The 18,793-nt window shown below is 36.5% G+C and overlaps 1 protein-coding gene across 1 annotated transcript in view; it reads left to right on the forward strand.

Annotated features, from left to right (window-relative positions):
• Window positions 1-18,793, forward strand: part of LOC150101845 (3'-5' RNA helicase YTHDC2-like) — a 503,757-nt gene that overhangs the window by 189,872 nt on the left and 295,092 nt on the right. The window contains exon 11 of the mRNA XM_090400932.1: window positions 11,148-11,283. Within this exon, the coding sequence (XP_090257058.1) occupies window positions 11,148-11,283 (136 nt within the window). The remainder of the gene's footprint in view (window positions 1-11,147; window positions 11,284-18,793) is intronic.

Below are 18,793 nucleotides of genomic sequence, written 5' to 3' on the forward strand. Positions count from 1 at the left end.
TGATCTTAATAAGAGATTAGCTCTACAACAAAGTTATATTGTTAGAATTTTGAGAATAGTGAACCCCTGAGTTATTTCCAGAGTGTGCCATTGTTCTCAGCCTCTGTTCTCAACTAAGCAAGTGCATGCTGTTCTGCGTAAGTGTTACTAATGCAGTGGGTACCTCCTCCAACAAGGCAATTTTGGACTGTATTTAGCACTTTGGAAAAAAAATTAAGTGGCTTCTCCCTTATTCAGTACTCAGTTCATACCTGCCATCTTTTGCTTATCAGTTGTTCCAGTTGTGCCTCACTTCTTGTGTGGGCATTGGTTGGTTTGAAGTGCAGGAAAGGAAAACTAATCTCGTATGTGCATGCAACATTCAAATATTCAGTTCTCCCTCCTCCACTTCCCAGTTATAAGTTCATTACCAAGTTACTTTGAGTAGTCTAGTCTTTGAGTAGCCAAGATTACCACCACCCTACTTAATGGATTTGTTTGTCTCTAGAGCAGGTTTCCCAGATTATCTAATCCTTAATCCATCCATGATACTATAAATACCACAGGTTTATAACCTTTGTGGATGAGATAAAAATAAATAAAGCCAAGTTTCATAATTAGCCTCTTAAAGCCAGTTCTACTTTGGAGCAAATCCTCCCCCACCCTCTCCAGAACCAGGCTCATCTCCCTCAGACCACATGTAACTAGGACTATGTTTCTTGTTACTTATCATGTCCATCATAGGTGCAAGTATTGTCACTGTCCACACTCTATGATCTCATATTAACGGAGTTTTTTTGGGCAAATCCCACTCACAAATATTGGTGGTAAACTTACAGTGTATCAGCACTATGAGTGGTCTCAGGATTACATAATTTGGAAACCCCTATAGAAATGAAACATGAAACTTTTCAAGCCTTCAGGCTTCAGATAAGCAGAATGGTCTCACACCAGGCATTGAAATTCACCTACAACCTAAAAACATTCATTCGCAATTTGTGGCGAGAGCAGAGATACTATCCATTAATTCAGCCAGATCTTCTGTTTGTAGGATAAAAAAAACCTGAGTTTCCAGAAAGTGAAACTACTACCTCCTTATGGAACTGACCAGTTGGTAACACCTTCTTTTTTTCCATATAAAGAGTGTCCCAAAATTCATGCAAGATTTCAATTTAGTGCCATTTGTGCGGTAAAATGATGCCAATGAGAAAAAAAGACAGCGTGACAGCTGACAGTTCAGGGTTATTAAAAATGGAGTGCTACACGAAAGAACAACACATTTTCATTGTTGAGCAATATTTTAAAAATAATGAAGGTTTGGCACCTACAGTTCGCAATTTTTGTACAAAATATGGTTGAAATAGTGATTTAACTTCATCAACTGTGAAAAGATTAATTAAAAAATTCAAGGAAACTGGATCAAATAGTGATCGTATACACTCTGGATGTCCTTCAACAAGTCGTTCAACAGAAAACATCGAAACACGGTGCTGAATTGATGTCCAGGAACATCAATTCAGCACCGTGGTCTTGAATTGGGCATTTCAAGAAGCTCTCTACAGTGTATTCTCACGAAAGATTTGCATCTTTATGCTTACAAAGTTCAATTGACTCAAGAACTGAAGCCTACTGACCACACACAGCGAAAAGAGTTCATTGAATGGATTATGGAACAACAACAAGTGGAGCTTATTTTTCGAACAAAATCATCTTCAGCGATGAGGCTCATTTTCATCTTGATGGCTTCGTTAATCGACAAAATTGTCGCATTTGGGGTTCAGAAAATCCACAAGTGATTGTTGAGAAACAAATGCATCCACAACGTGTCACTGTTTGGTACGGATTTTGGGCTGGAGGCATCATTGGTCCATTCTTCTTCAAAAATGCAGCTGGTAAGGCAATAACAGTTAATGGTGTTCGCTATCGCGACATGATAATCCAGTTTTTTGTGCCTAAATTGCAAGATATGGATATGGACGACATGTGGTTTCAACAAGACGGTGCCACATGCCATACAGCCCGAGAAACAATTCAATTACTGCATGAGTCATTTCCTGGTCGTGTAATTTCCCGTTTTGGTGATCAGAATTGGCTGCCCAGATCATGTGACTTAACGCCGTTGGACTTTTTTCTTTGGGGTTTTTTGAAATCTAAGGTTTATGCCAACAAGCCCACGACCACCCACACCTTGAAGGAGGAAATTGAGCTCTGTATCAACAAAATTCAGCCATATTTATGCAAAACGGTCATGGAAAATTTCGACAAAAGAGTGCGTATGTGCCAGCAAAGCCGTGGAGGCCATTTACCTGATATGCTATTCCATGCATAACCGTATACTGTATACTTTATGAATCACTAAGAAATTACAATTTTTAATTAAAAACCTGTGTTTTCTATAAAAATTACTTCTTGCATGAATTTTGGGACACCCTGTATATATATAAATATCTATATATATATATATATATATATAATTTTACGCATTTATAAAAAAACTATTCGGTTCTTAAGCGCCCTTGGATCAATGGCACCCATCAGTCCAATGGAGAAGGAAGCCTGGAAGTAGGTTTTCATCTTCCTGCAGTTTACAGACAAGCAATTTGCAGACAAAAAAATACTAGTAGTGGTGGGCAGTAGATGATGATGATGATGGCAGTAGTGTTCTGTGTAGTTGGTGGATTAAATGATGGCGATGAAGAGTTGCAGAGTAGAGTGCCCTCCTCGATGATTCCTTAGACTCCTCAGAAGTATCACTTAATAGCCATAATAATATAATGTACAGGATGAGAATTAGAAGAACTGTGGAAAGAAACAAAATGTACATTCATAGAAGCAGCAAAGAAGACTCCAAATAAAGCAACAAGAAAGAAAGAAAGATTGTAAATGGTTCTCAGAAGAAGCTATTCAAATAGCAGAGGAAAGAAGAGAAATGAAACTTCGGAGAAACAAAGAAATTATTACACAACTGAGTGCAGATTTCCAGATTTAGGTTAGGAAAGATAGTGAAAAACATTTAAACAAAAGGTGCCAGGAAATTGAAGAAAGCAACATTATGGGTACAACAAGAGATATCTGTTTTTAAAAATAATGATAATACAGGGAAGTTTATCTCTTGATCATGAGATGTGAAAATTAATTTGGGAAAATGTCTCATGGAAAAAAGCAGCAGAGAAAAAAAGATGGGAAGAGGAACTTATGATAATGAAAAGTGAAGCAATATCGGCAATGGAAGAGCTGCCTAAAGGAAAAGCTTCTGGAGCTGGTCGTATGTCTGTGGAATTATTGAGACCAGCTGGTGATGAAGTAGTGATTATATTGACTGAAATTTGTCAACATGTTTGGAAGAAAATATGCTATCCTAGAGATTGTAAAACATATAAAACATCAGTATTCATCCCAATTCAAAAAAAAAAAAAAAAATCAAATCCCAGAGATTGTGAGAATTATAGAAACCATCACTTTAATTTTACATGCCAGTAAACATATATTGAAAGTGTTTCAACAATGGCTGAAGCCATATGTGAATAGAGAAATGCTAACAACAGGCTAACAAATGCCAAGAATAGGCAGGCAGGCAGGCAGACTTCAGGAGAGGTAGAGGAACGAGGGACAAATAGCAAACATGAGATGGATTATGGAAAAAACAAGAGAATTTCAGAAGGAAGTATTCATCTCTTTTAATGATTATAAGAAATCTTTTGATTTCGTGGATCACAACAGACTATGGATTGTAGTTCTCTTGATAAGAGAGCTGTATGACAACCAAGAATCTTCAGTAAAAACAGTCTTTGGAGAAACAGTATTCGAGTGGATAAAGGGATATGGCAGGGTTGTATACTGTCTACCTACCTACCTACCTCTTTTTAATATTTATAGGGAATATATTATGAGAATGACTGATTTAGACAAAGATCCAGCCGGAATTAGGATTGGTGGCAGAAAAATAAATAATTTCAGAAATGCAAATGATACAATCCTTATAGCAGAAATTCTTTCTTTTAGGGTTACACGGTGATCAGCATTCATTTTAAAAATTTTTATGGAATTTACAACTGTGTTAAAAAAAACTTTTTTATTATCCCGACGTTTCGATCTTCACATCAAGATCATCATCTGGAGGATACATAAGTATACAGAACAAGCTGAGTTACATCATTAACTGTAAGCTAGAGAAACAATGATTTGATCACATGTTATTCTACTGGCATAACCTCTGGTGAATAAAATAAAAAAATAATAATAAAATAAAATAAACATTTTTTACATCAAGCTAAATTCTATATTTACAATGACAGGAATAAACATTCTTTTAGATGGTTTTCTTTCAGAAACAATTGGTGTCCTATTTTTAGTATTACAATTCCTATTTTTTATTTACAATACTGGATTTTCTACAGTCCTGTTTATAGTTGTTCTTGGTGAGGAAGGTCGAATATATACCTTCCATATGTTTGGGATTTTTAAACCATCATTGTTGTTCAGATTGGGGTGGTTGCTGATAATCTCGCAGGCTTCCTTGAATTTCCGTTCATACCATGTTCTAGTGTGATGTAGACAGCTGGTGGTTTTCCAGTCAATTCTGTGTAAGGTATTCAGGGCATGATCAGAAAGGCCAGCTTCACCATAATTATTATATTTAATGTGTCGTTTATGTTCTTTTTGTCTAATAGGAATAGTGCGTCCTGTTTCTCCTATATATAGTATGTTGCAAGTACAATAAATCCGGTATACTCCAGGGTGAGCTAGTGGAGGGAGTGGGTCTTTGGATGAGTTGAGTAAGTTTTTTAATTTTGCAGGAGGTTTAAAGGTGGCTTTGAGATTGTACTTTTGTAGTACTCTGTTTATTTTGTCTGATATTCCTTTAATGTAGGGAATGGTTATAGTTTTACTGTAGTCTGGTTTGTCTTTGTTTTTTATTGTGGTTTTGTAGAGAATTTTGTTTATAGTATTTTGGCTGTATCCGTTTTTTTGTAGGTTATTACTGATAATTTTAAACTCGTCTTTCAGTGCCTGTTCACTGGAACAAATCGTCTGAGCTCTGTTTTTTAGCGTGTTGATGACACCTAGTTTTTGTGTTGGGTGGTGGTAGGAGTTTATGTGTCGGTTTTCGGTAAACAGTGAACGAAAGATTGCCCAAGGGAAGACGTGTGACAAGTGTATCTAGAAACGGAAGTGTGTTGTTTTTTCAATTTCAATTGTGAACTGTATGCGTTTGTGTTGTTTGTATAGGTGGCTAAGGAATGTGTCTAATGCCTGGCAGCCATGGGACCAGATCGTGAAAACATCGTCAACGTATCTAAGCCAGACTTTTGGTTTTAGAGGGGAGGAATCTAGGGCAAGTTGCTCAAAATGTTCCATGTAAAAGTTAGCAATAGGGGGGGATAATGGCGAGCCCATGGCTGTGCCTTCTTTTTGTAAGTAGAAGGTGTTTTGCCATACAAAATAACCCGACCGTAATACATGCGCAAAAAGCGCCGTGATATCTGGAGGGAATTTGTTTTGTAGGAGAAGGATTGTGTCATTGATTGGGACGTTCGTAAAGAGGGCAGAGACGTCAAAATAGCAGAAACTAAGTAAGATCTTGAGGGGCTGATTCTATTGGTTAATACGGAAAGTAACAAAGTCAGGCTTAATTTAAACATCAATGAAACAAAAGCGATGGCTTCTGGCAATTTAAATGAATTTATAATAGAGGGGAGATAAACTAGAAATAGTTGAAGGATGATTTATTGGGGTCTAGAATTAGAAATGATGGTAAATGCGAAGGGGAAATTAAAAGAAGAAGCATTTCTCACAAAGCCATGTTTTCTCTTATAGAGTGTAATATTCTTATCAATTCATTATTAAATTCTCTCTGTGACCAATTTTTCCACTGCTTTTACACAATTCTGATACACTCGCGTCTATAATTTGCTGCTGCAATCTTAGAACCTCCCTTATTTATAGAAGGGAATTATTTTGCCCTCTTTGCACTGCCATGGAATGGCAGTGCAAAGAGGGCAAAATAATTAGTGTAAACACCACTTTCACACACAGGCAGAGACATAGCCTGTGTGTGAAAGTGGTGTTTACACTACTCAGCGCTAAACTTCCCGAAGATAAACTAAGTTCAAGTCTAGTCGCCGACTATAGGAACTTTTTCTCAGACTTTTTCCGACCGGTTCCCGAGTTAGTCAATCTCTGGCACGGGAAAGTGGGTATATTTTCCCGGAAAGTCTGGTTTTTCGTCCTGTAAACTCAAGAAAATCGACACTAATTAAGCAGTCCACAGTGAAGAGACAGCACAAATGCCACCATCCCATGATCTGGAACCCTTTTTTAATGTCTGAAATAGTGTGGGTTAGAGACCACGAGATAGTGGCACTTGTTGAGCTGTTTCTTCACTGCGGGCTGCTTAATTAGTGATAGCCTTAGTCCAGATATCTCTGATTGGATATCAGAGATATGTTTACATGTGTGCAACAAAAAGAAAGTTCAGTTGTGTTGTTTTTTGTTTTTTCTTAAAAATTTCCAAACAACAACTTTTTCTGCTACTGGAAATAACTTTTGACTTAGAAATTGTCATCATCAGTGGTTCTAACAAGCACTTAGCGCCCACTACTTTCCATCTATTATTGGACTTTGCAACCGTAACTCGACGATAAGGTGGTTAGCTCTTTGCCTCCCAGTGTGTCATGTGTCTGTAGATGCGTGTGTTCACAGGACCGGTTTGCCTATTCTACAGGATGAAAACCCGGAGTTTCCATGTGGGGAAAAAAAAAAAAAAAACCGCCTCCGTTGAAGACAGCTGACAGTTCAGGGTTATTAAAAATGACCACTCACAGCGAAGAGAGTTTGTTGAATGGATTATGGAACAACAAGTGGATGCTTATTTTTCGAACAAAATCATCTTCAGCGATGAGGCTCATTTTCATCTTGATGGCTTCGTTAATCGACAAAATTGTCGCATTTGGGGTTCAGAAAATCCACGAGTGATTGTTGAGAAACAAATGCATCCACAACGTGTCACTGTTTGGTGCGGATTTTGGGCCAGAGGCATCATCGGTCCATTCTTCTTCAAAAATGTGGCTGGTAAGGCAATAACAGTTAATGGTGCTCGCTATCGCGACATGATAATCCAGTTTTTTGTGCCTAAATTGCAAGATATGGATGTGAACGACATGTGGTTTCAACAAGACGGTGCCACATGCCATACAGCCCAAGAAACAATTCAATTACTGCATGAGTCATTTCCTGGTCGTGAAATTCTCGTTTTGGTGATCAGAATTGGCCGCCCAGATCATATGACTTAACGCCGTTGGACTTTTTTCTCTGGGGTTTTTTGAAGTCTAAGGTTTATGCCAACAAGCCCACGACCACCCAGGCCTTGAAGGAGGAAATTGAGCTCTGTATCAACGAAATTCAGCCACATTTATGCAAAACGGTCATGGAAAATTTTGACAAAAGAGTGCGTATGTGCCAGAAAAGCCGTGGAGGCCATTTACCTGATATGCTATTCCATGCATATTCCTATACTGTATACTTTATGAATCAATAAGAAATTACAATTTTTAATTAAAAACCTGTGTTTTCTATCAAAATTACTTCTTGCGTGAATTTTGGGACACCTTGTAAATGTTCCACATGTGATAGATGAAAATTAGATCCAAGTGTTTTTCACCTAATAAGTGTACATTTCATTATTCTTGCAATTTTACATTAGAGACACTTTGCATGGGCTTTGGCAGCATCGAGAAAGTTATTATTGTACAGGAACCTCCATGGAGTCCAAAGACTCATTGCAGGAGACCCAAACTATCCACACAATATACCATACTTCTCCTTGAACCCATTAACAGACAAGGGACTCACAACTCATTCCATTCATTCACAACTCTCCAAGCAAAAAATCTAGTTCTCACACCTCTACTAACCACACCTTTATTCATCTTCGAGGAATAGCCACTTGTTCTGGCCCCTCTAGCTAAGTGCTGAATCATTTCCCCTGCATCAATCTTATAAAACCCTTTAAGTAACTTAATGTTTCTATCTCATATCCCCTCTTTTTCTCCAATCAACCAACTTCTACAGTCCACACACCCCCAACCAACCTATCCTCAAGGGGAACATTCACACCACTCACCATTTTGGTTGCTCACCTCTGAATCTTCTCCACCACTTCCTCATTTCCAATAAACCCAGGAAGCAAGACCTGAGAACAGTAATCCACAGGTCAATGCATCAAGGCCTTATGAAGTGGAATAATAACTTACTTATCTCTACTTTTTAATGTATTCTTCAAGAGCCAAGTAATTTTATGAGCTACTTTAGCAACTTTAGCAATATATCTTCTAAACTTTGTCTACTACCACTACCCTCTAAATCTCTAGTTTCATTTATTTCCTGGAGTACATTTCCATCAATATGGTACACAGCTTGTAATCTATTTATACCAAAATGCATAACTTGACATTTCTCCACATTAATCCGACACCCATTGTCTTTTGCTCATACTGACAGCCTATTTAAATCATTCTGCAAACTCTTCACATTGCCTTGATTAAACTATTACCTTTCAGGAAATTTTTCAAATATTTCCTTTCAGGTTATTTCCTATATTATTTATGTAGAAATTAAACAGTAGTGGTCCCAGCAGTGAACCTTGTGACACACCACTAGTCACCTGTTTTTGCCTTAATTTTGCCCCTCCATACACTACCCTTCTTTTTTTTTTTTTTTTTTTTTTTGCAATCTGCCCAGCAGCCACCTTCTTATCCACAAGACCACTGTTGTACCCATCCCCATTTGTTCTTATTTGCATAACAGAGCTCTCTGTGGTATTATTCTATCAAATGCCTTTGCATAATCCAGCAGAATCGCCGTAGCCATATCCTGTATCCAGATCAGCTCTTACTTCATTATAAAAAGTTGATGAATTATTAAGGCATGACCAACCCTTCACAGAGCCATGTTGTCCCTCACACAGTATCATATTCTTATCCACCAATTTTTGAATTCTCTTTTTGACCAATATTTCTAGTACTTTTACTACCATGCCTGAGATTCTGATTGGTCTTTATTTGCTACTGCAGTCTTATATCCTCCCTTATTCAAGGGAATTATTTTGCCCTCTTTCCACACTCCCTTGGAAGTCTTCTAGAGCTAAGACTTAAAAAGCCTAGAGGTATTGCCAGTTCCTTCTCACATTCTCACAAAACCCGCACTGATATCCCATCTAATCCCACAGCTGTATTTACATTAAGGTGCTGCAGTATCCTAAGAACCTCCAATTCATCTGCCTCTTTTCTAACATATGTTTACAGCAGTAACCTCACTTGGATGATATAGCTGTGCAAAGTGGCCACTCAGTAACTCAACTGTTTTATCTGCTTCTGTCACCTCATCACCATCAGCACTCATTAAGGTTAATCTTCCATAGTAATTCTTCCTTTTACTTGCTACATAATGAAAGAACTCTTTGGGATTTCCTTTGGCTTGCTTGGCTAGAGTTTTCTCATAATCTGATCAGCTCTTACTTTCCTTTCTTGCCTGATTTTGCACTGGTCATGAGTTTGCTGGTCACCTTTCTCCTTATATACCCTCCACAGCATTTTCTTCTTCTGCAGCTCATGCTTAATGATATTACTCATCCATCTAACTGCTACCTGATTAACCCTCTATATCTTAATTATACAATTTAATATTGCTTCCTTTATATGCCCGTTAACTATCTCCCATGCACCACTATCCTTTTTTAACATCATTCCCTGCCATTTTTATGCCATGGCACAGATTCAGGCTTCCTCCTAAGCTTGATGTATTCACCTGCCTTGTAGTTCTACATATACCCCCCCCCCCCCGCTATACCCCCCCCGCTTCTTGACAGAATATTTCTCGTGTTATATGATCTCCCAAGTCAAAACCACGTGGTCACGTTCACCAGTCAGAGGCAGTGTAGCCACCTTAGTTATGGATAGCTCCTCTAATCATTTGAGTCCAGTACTCTCACACCCCTAATCCCCCTATATCACATGCTGCCTCAAGTAATTATCACTTAGTAGGTATATAAATTCCATTTCCTTCCTGCCATGTGATTTTTTTTTTTTTTTTCCTTTCTGTCTTTATCTCCATAGTTGAAATTCCCTCATAGTAATCTAGATCTGCACACTTGTTGTACTAATTTGCCAATGCCTATCTTACAGATCATCTGTGGCATTCCCTGGCCTAATGCAACGATCGGCTGTATATTTTGTCTTACTGGCCATGATCTTGCACCAGACTGCTTCAAATGAATGGCCACCCTCCTGCCTATCTCCCATTTGTTTTTGGCTGCAATACATCCATTATCATCATCAGTACCCCTACTCCCATCCTGTCTTCTCTATCTTCCCTGAAAATACTTAACCCTTCACATTTTATCCCTGTAAATACATCATCTGCTGTCAGCCAAGTCTCACTAATGCCTATTACATTTGAAATCTCCCATGATAATCACCCAACCTGCACTCATTGTACTAATTTGCTGATGCATGTCTTCAAGGTCATCTGTGGAATTCCTGGCCTATAGTATGGAACCTATAAGTTGTGATCAGACATTATGATTTTTTCCGCCACCAACAACTTAGCTTGTCGATCATAGAGAGCGAGAAAAAAAAAAAAACTGTTTTTAGAGAGAAATTTATTAAGACCATTGAACACTATGGTTTATGTTTTGCTAAATTATCTTTTTAAAGTATCATTTAATATACAGTTAAAGTAAAAATGACAAATTTTGAAAACCTTTGGATCACAGTAGTATTGGAGCATGTTTGTGATTATAAGCATACCTCATGTGATTACAAGTTTTTAGGGTAGGAGAATGAAATTACAAAAATTGTGGGGGGGGGGGGTCTTTGTTATCCCTCCATGGAATTTAAAACCATTTGAAAATGACTATGTAAATTTTGCACAAATATTTTGGAATAAAGTTTCCCGTTTTTCATATTTTGATATTTTTTATTGTGATAATATACATGTTATTTGCCTGACAATGATTGTTTTTTTCCTATATTTCAAGTCAATTTTTTTACATCATTAAAATATTTTAATAACTGAGAAGAGATTTAAAACTTAATGTTATATTAAAATCTTATATTAAAAAATCTTATAGTTAATATTTTATTAAAAACTTTTCACTCCTTTTTAATCAGATGATTACAGAGAAAACAGAACTAGAACCCTATCTTGCTCTCCAGATGGATCATTCTCTTCAAGAAGCATGGCTAACTGGAACAGATGAATCATTTGCTTCACTCATGCAATTTGTTTTATCAGAAAATGTGTCTGGTTAGTGTAAAAATTTCTGGTGTTAGTGTAAAATTGAGGCATTATGAAATCCTCAATTCTATAAAAGTAATGGCAAAAATTTAGTTTTCCTTTCAGTATTAATGATGTTTAAGTGTCTTTAAATCCAGGTAGGGTTTTTTTTTTTAAAAAATATGTTATTTTTACTTATACATTTAATTTTAGGTTTTGCAGTAGCTAAACTTCAGAATCCAGGATGTGGTTGGTATAGAAAATATCTATTCAAGCACACTCAAGAAAAAACTTGTTGCAGAACAAGTATATTTTAGGACAGATTATAGGACCATATATTTTAACCTCATTGAAAATGAAATCAAACTGAACAGAAACAGGCAAGAAAATGGAAATCAGAACGGGCTACAAAATTTAACTATTTAGGTACAAAATTTAGTAAAGATGGCAAATATATATTTATCTGGAATAAATATATAAACCATTTATATATATAAATATACAGGGTGTTCGGGATAAATTTGACAGTTTCGTAAGGAAAAAGAAAATCTTCTTTGTATCTATTAAATTTAATGAATTGACAAAAAAACATTACAGGCAGAGTTAATTACAATACTATCAACAAGATTTACTCAAAATAACCACCATTAGCATCGATCACAGCTTCAATTCTGCTTCGGAACCTCGAACAAGCTGATGCTACAGTCTCCCTGGGAAGGGCCGCAAAAACTGTTTTAATTTTATCCATTAACTGGGCTTTTGTATTACTGGAAGTGCGATTGGTGTCTTTTTCAACTGCGCCCCATACAAAATAATCCATGGGGTTAAGGTCTGGGGAGTTTGGAGGCCAAACATTTGGACTGGTGAAGTCGTAGAAATTTTCAGACAACCATTTTTGACTTTTCCCAGAGGTGTGGCATGGGGCCGAATCCTGCTGCCATACATACGGCCTACCATTGGCTACCCTTGTTATCCAGGGCTTGACTACAGTTAGCAACTCCACGAACAAAGCCCGAATTCCAATGCCAGGGTTCTTCAACACCTGTTCCTGCAGATTTGCGAGGAATTCTGCTGTACGAACGCAATCAGATCGTCTGCTAGGGATCTTTCTTCTTGCTACATCCTCGTAGTCACCATTGCAAGTCTCTAGTTCATGCCTGATTGTTTTTACTGTATTCAGGGAGCATTGGGCAGCAGTCGTAATATCCTTATTTTGATGGCGGGCACGAATCATCATGATACAAGTTATTCTCTTCCATGATTCAGGTGGGTTCCAGCTATCCATCCTTTCTGACATCTTGTATATGAATGAAGAAGGGTCCAAACTTTTAAATGAAGAGAAGTGTGTGTTAATACATGTAACTTACGGAAAAATATAATTAATTATAAATATGTCAAATTTATCCCGAACACCCTGTATATCCTCAAGGGGATGTACAGGATATGATAGTACTACATGAGAAATTTACATCACTAACTTCTATCTACAAATTTCCTCCAAATCAGTCTGGTAAATGTCAAGACTCCAATATTATCAGGTCTTATATTTCTGTCTTCTAAGGCACTTTTTACTGTATCAATCCACCTATATCTTAGTCTTCCTTTGGATCTTTTTCCTGCCAACCTGGCAGAGAACACTTGGTTTGCTAATCTTTCCTCTCCCATTCTGCTTAAGTGACCATGCCAACTGAGATTAGCTCTGCTAATGCATTCCTGGATGCTGACAATATCAAGCTCTTTCCTAATATCCTCGTTTTTAATATGATATGATATTGCCATTGATGCCATCTGTTCATGCCCTAAATCTTTCCCAGAACTCTCATATCTGCAGTCTCTAGTCTTTGGTCAAGTGTTTTACTTCTAACCCAGCTCTCAGATCTGTAAGTTAAAATTGGTTTAAATACTGTCTTGTATATACAGCTAATTTAGTGTTTTGGCTAATTTCTCTCTTATTCCATATAAATTTATTCAGTTGACTTCTTGCCATACCAGATTTGTTGATTCTGTTGTCTATTTCCATATTTAACTTACCGTATAATAAATTTAGTTTAATCCTTTATCCAAGTGTGAGCAAACAAAGTTTGCGCCTAAAAGTATCTTCAGGACTGGGTTAAGGTGGTACACACCAGGGCAACTCGTTGCAAAGGTGGAGCAAGCTACCAACAATCCTATCCTAGTATCTCCTATAATGCAAAACACATTTCCTTGCGGATATGTCTAATGTTATGCATTAAGGGAAGGGCCACTACCCAGACCGGTTTCGACCTTCATTGAGGTCTCTTCAGTGGGAGCCAGGCCCAAGTCGAGATATCAGGCAGAAGCATTAGCAGGTCATCTCCACCTATAGGAATTGCCAATTGGTGTGCCACCCTTTTTTAATAAATTACTCTGGATTTAGAGAAAGATGTTGAAAGTTTATTTTCCACTTGGTTAGAGTATAATAAATTTAGTTTAATCCTTTATCCAAGTGTGAGCAAACAAAGTTTGCACCTGAAAGTATCTTCAGGACTGGGTTAAGGTGGTACACACCAGGGCAACTCGTTGCAAAGGTGGAGCAAGCTACCAACACTCCTATCCTAGTATCTCCTATAATGCAAAACACATTTCCTTGCGGATATGTCTAATGTTATGCATTAAGGGAAGGGCCACTACCCAGACCGGTTTCGACCTTCATTGAGGTCTCTTCAGTGGGAGCCAGGCCCAAGTCGAGATATCAGGCAGAAGCATTAGCAGGTCATCTCCACCTATAGGAATTGCCAATTGGTGTGCCACCCAAACTTTGTTTGCTCACACTTGGATAAAGGATAAGTTATCCATTCACAATGCAGTTGATATTTTTATTTTTTTAATTATGATATTTTCAATGTTTCTGCTATTTTCATTGTCTTTGTCTTTTTAATGCTGACCTTCATACCATATCTATTACAACAGTTATTCAATTTAGTCAGAGAATCTTGCAGACTTGTAGCAGATTTATTTAGAAGTATAACATCATCCGTATAAAGCAAAGAGCTGAGATTAACATCTCCAATTTTGACATGTTTTCCAGATTTTAGCTGGTTTTCCATTTTTTCAGTTAATGTTGGTATGATATCATGTTCCTGTCCTCATGAAAAAAATCAAATTCATACACACTCCCTCTACTCACTCCAAAGGATGAGGCACACAGCAAATATATATATTTTTTTTAATACAACGCAGTATGAAAAAAATATTTTTGGAAAGGGACAGAAAGTGATATCTTGCACAGGATATCATTCTTGTCAAGTTTGACTTTCTCTATGGAAAACTAAAATTTGCTGTTCCTTCCAGATGCAATTAGCAATTTCTGATTAGGCCTATATAGGTGTATAGAAGCTATCTCCTTAAAATATCACATTCCATAGCAAAAAATAATAATAATAAATAAAAAAAATACCATGATTTATATAGGAATGGTGTCCCTTATCAGGCATTCATCTTTACATTCCAGTTTTGCTTGAGTCATGTAAACACACAAAAAGAATCTAATAAATAGCTTTTTTTTTTTTTTAATATGAAAATAAACTTTATCATGCTATACTTTCCACAAAGTACCAGTTGGTATGGAAGATTGATTTAAGACATTTAAGCAAATCTGCTTTGACCTGGTGAATTAGCAAAGCAATAAACTAGGGAAAACCTCCTCTAACCTTTTTTTTTTTTTTTTTTTGCATAAAAGACTTTCCATATTTCCATGAAAGAAAAATATACCTTGTTTCACCCTGCTTAGATTTAACTCTTTTTTCATAAAACATGTTCATGCCTCCATAAAAAAAAAAAATGTCTAGCTTTGTCACATTTGGATTTGATAACCTTAATTACTACTTATGTATTATTGTACTATAGCTAAGTAAATAATTTTCAGGTGTTGTGTTATTAAATTTAAGCATACAATATGTATTTTTCACCTGACAACTTAGTGTTATCAAATGATTAGGAATAACAGTCTCTGGCTAATTTCAATCCATCCTAGAAAAGAGCAGTAACTTGCAGATGCAAGAAAACCTAATAAGAAAATTATATGTTTGAACTGAATTAAAAACTTTATTTAAATAAGAACCCAACCATGTTTGCCAAACCAAAATTTCAGTTTTAGAATAAGACAGTGAAGAACTTGGTATAATGTGAGTTAAAATATATAAAAAATCATCAGTGAGGTTCTAGCAAATAAAACATCAGATTTATTTGCTAGAACATCATTCGTAAAAAAAATAAAATAAATAATTTAATATGAGAAAAGAATGAAAGACTTATAGTATCATAAGTCTATGAAATTCAATGTTATCAAATGCCTTGCAAATTAAAGCAGAAGCACTGATATGCAATTTATGCAGTTGACTGCATAAATTGCATATCGGTGCAATTTATGCAGTCAATGATTCAGACAATGAAACTCAACAGACAATGATTCAGAAAGTGTACATGGGTAAATAACAATGAAAGTAAAGATGTGGCAAATAATAGAGACTCAAGTAAACTTCCTTGTTGATCATAGACATTAATAAAGAGAGCTCCCTCAAAAGTTCTTTAAAATGCAATGAATTCAGATTCATAGATCATGCCCTTCCAAACCAATGGAATCATCTGGAAACACACACATCCATTTATTTACAAAACTAAATACTAGTTTATGAGAAAGTCTAAGGAAATAGCCAAGCCACCAAGAATCACTGTAATATCAAAATAGACAGCTACTCAAGAATACCAAATTATCGATGGGATGCTTTTGGACCAGCTGACCACTTCTAGACAGCCAATAAGAAATTGAAAGGCAATTGATTACAGGATATATATATATCCAGCAGCAGCAGAAAGAGAGCAGTTTGCCTTCCTTCTGGCAGCAGGACATTAGTCAGTATACATCCAGAAGCACACAGGATAATTTCTCTCTCTCACTCTTCCTCTCTTCCCTTCTAAACATACCTAATAGTTCTGGTTAATATGTCGTGCATATAGTGGAAGAATTCCTTTGAATTAACCTTGACCTAATCAGCCAATCGCCTCTCATATTTCACTTTTCCTTCTTTACCATGCTTATCACCTTCCTAGCCTGCAATTTATATTCTTCATGGATCTGATCACCACCAGCTGTCTTTTACCTTCTCCATAACCTTTTCTTTTCAACACAACTTACTTGATTTCTCTGTTCATCCATTTCACTCCTACTCTATTTACTTGCCCAACCCTTGGAATGGAATATACTGCCTTATGAATTTCCATGTACTGTCAGCATCTTTTCTGCACAACTCATCTACCCAACATATTAATGCTAGTTGACTACAGAGCTTCCCATAATCACCCATTTTATAATTACACGTGTATCCTTTTTTAGCAGTAACCTTTTCTTGTTATAATTGTATATTAACTTTAAATTATTTTGTTTAACTACTTTTAAGTATAATAGTGATAAATATATTTTGTATTGGTTATTGTATTGTATTATTTGTATTATTTCATTAATTTGTGAACATTCACTTGAAATATTCATCACTATGATCTACTTTGTTGAAATAGTTATTATATCCTAATGTTTAAACTTATCTAATATGATAATTTTTTACAACGTTAAAATTATTTATTAACTTTCAGTTCTTTTGTTTATCTGTTTATTACTTTTAAGTAGAACAGTGGTAAATCTGTTTTATACTGATTATTGTATTAGCATGACATCTTAATTTATTTTATTACTTTTGTCTCAGTAAAAGATTTAAGTAATCATATTATCAGTACCTGAGCCTCCATAACTCGTTCAGTATTTATGATTCCTTTTGGTTGGAAAGACCTGCAAATCCTATCTGAGATGGAAAGAACTTTTATCAAAACTTTTCATTTGAAGGTGAGTCAGTTAGTGTCATATGGAGGTGGTATGGTTTCCCCTTCTGGAGGTCTCATACTGCAAAACAGGCAAAGTTGCCTGAAGAGCACATGCAGTTCTCAGACATCACAAACGATGCAGATAAGATTAGCCACTCTGTTGTAAGCAATAATCAGATTCCTAAGAAGCTGAGTTACTTGGCCATGACCAATCTGACATGACAGAGATGATTATTATTATTAGACTTGTTTGATTTTAGTAATATTTGAACAGAAAAAATTTCAAAATTTTGCCATATTTAAAATTCTCATCAGTTTCAGAACTGTCAATACTGATCATTTTCACCATCTTGAGTCCTCAACTTCATGTTGGAGGCTTAACGGATTGTATACAGCACTCAGAAAGGATTAAAACAGAATTTACTTCTTGCTATATTTTGTCTCAGTCAATGAGACATCTTCAGGGATTACAAAAAAAAATAATGTAACATATAAACAAACTACAAACAATACTAAGCCCAACCACATGAGTGACACTAAAGTCCCAACTAGGTGGAGTGCCCTCTAAAGGCGGTTGTAAGTGGCCTGGAATGTAAAGTGGGACCTCTGGTGATAAGTATTTCCCAAATCTTAGGAAGCTTAATGCAACCATATTTGTTAAGATTTGGTTGATTCCTGAGAGCTTCTGCTGATTCTAAGAATAGTCTCTCTTTTTTGAATTTGCTGTAGTGAAGCATGGTGGTTTTTTTCAATGAGATTCTGTGGGTTGTATCCAAGATATGGTCAGTCAAGCCTGGCTGACCATAGTAGTGGTTGCAGATGTATGACTTGTGTTCCTCGAGGCAGATGGTTGCTGATCTGCCTGTCTGTCCAAAGTACGTCAGCTTACAGAAATCTTTTTCGGATGTGCCACAGATGTAAGGTATGGTGATGGCATTTCTAAACTCTTTCTGAGGAGAAGACCGGGAAATGGGGAAGGATTTGAGTATTTTTTTAATACTGTGATCACTGCAGCCATTGGAGAGAAAAGTGTTGTGTATGTGGTCATGCTCAGTTGTAAGGACGGTTCCACTGGAACAAAGATCGTGGGCTCTCTTGATAAGAGATTTAATAATGGCATATTGTTGAGTGGGGTGGTGGTGGGAGAGTTTGTGAATGTATCTGCCTGTGTGCATGGGTTTCTATAAACAGTGAAGGAAAGTGTACCATTAGGAAGGCATGTAATTAAGGTGTCTAGGAAGGGTAAACAATTGTTCTTTTCCTTTTCCATTGTTAACTGGATTCTCGGATGTAGGCTGTTGAGATGACTGAGGAAGGAGTCCAGTGTGTCTGGGCCATGAGGCCAAATAGAGAACACATCATCTACATATCTTAGCCAGATAGAAGGTTTGAGAGGGGCTGAGTCTATGGCTCTTTTTCAAAATCTTCCACATAAAAATTGGCAAGAGGGGGTAAGAGGGGCGAACCCATGGTGGTTCCCTCTATCTGCTTGTAGATTTTGTTCTTCCAAGAAAAATAACCAGAATTGATGGCAAAGGAAAGAGATCTATGATGTCAGAAAGAAAAACGTTTTCTAAGAGTGTTAAGGTATCAATTAAGGGAATATTGGTAACTAATGATGAGATGTCAAAGCTTACCAATATGTCTGTGATATTTAAGGTTAAATTTTCTATGAGGGTTTTAAAATGGGTAGAGTTTTTTATAT

This window comes from Typopeltis vanoorti, chromosome 11, assembly GCF_054136105.1.
Source record: "Typopeltis vanoorti isolate ZY-2024b chromosome 11, IOZ_Tvanoo_1.0, whole genome shotgun sequence".
NCBI lineage: Eukaryota > Metazoa > Arthropoda > Arachnida > Uropygi > Thelyphonidae > Typopeltis > Typopeltis vanoorti.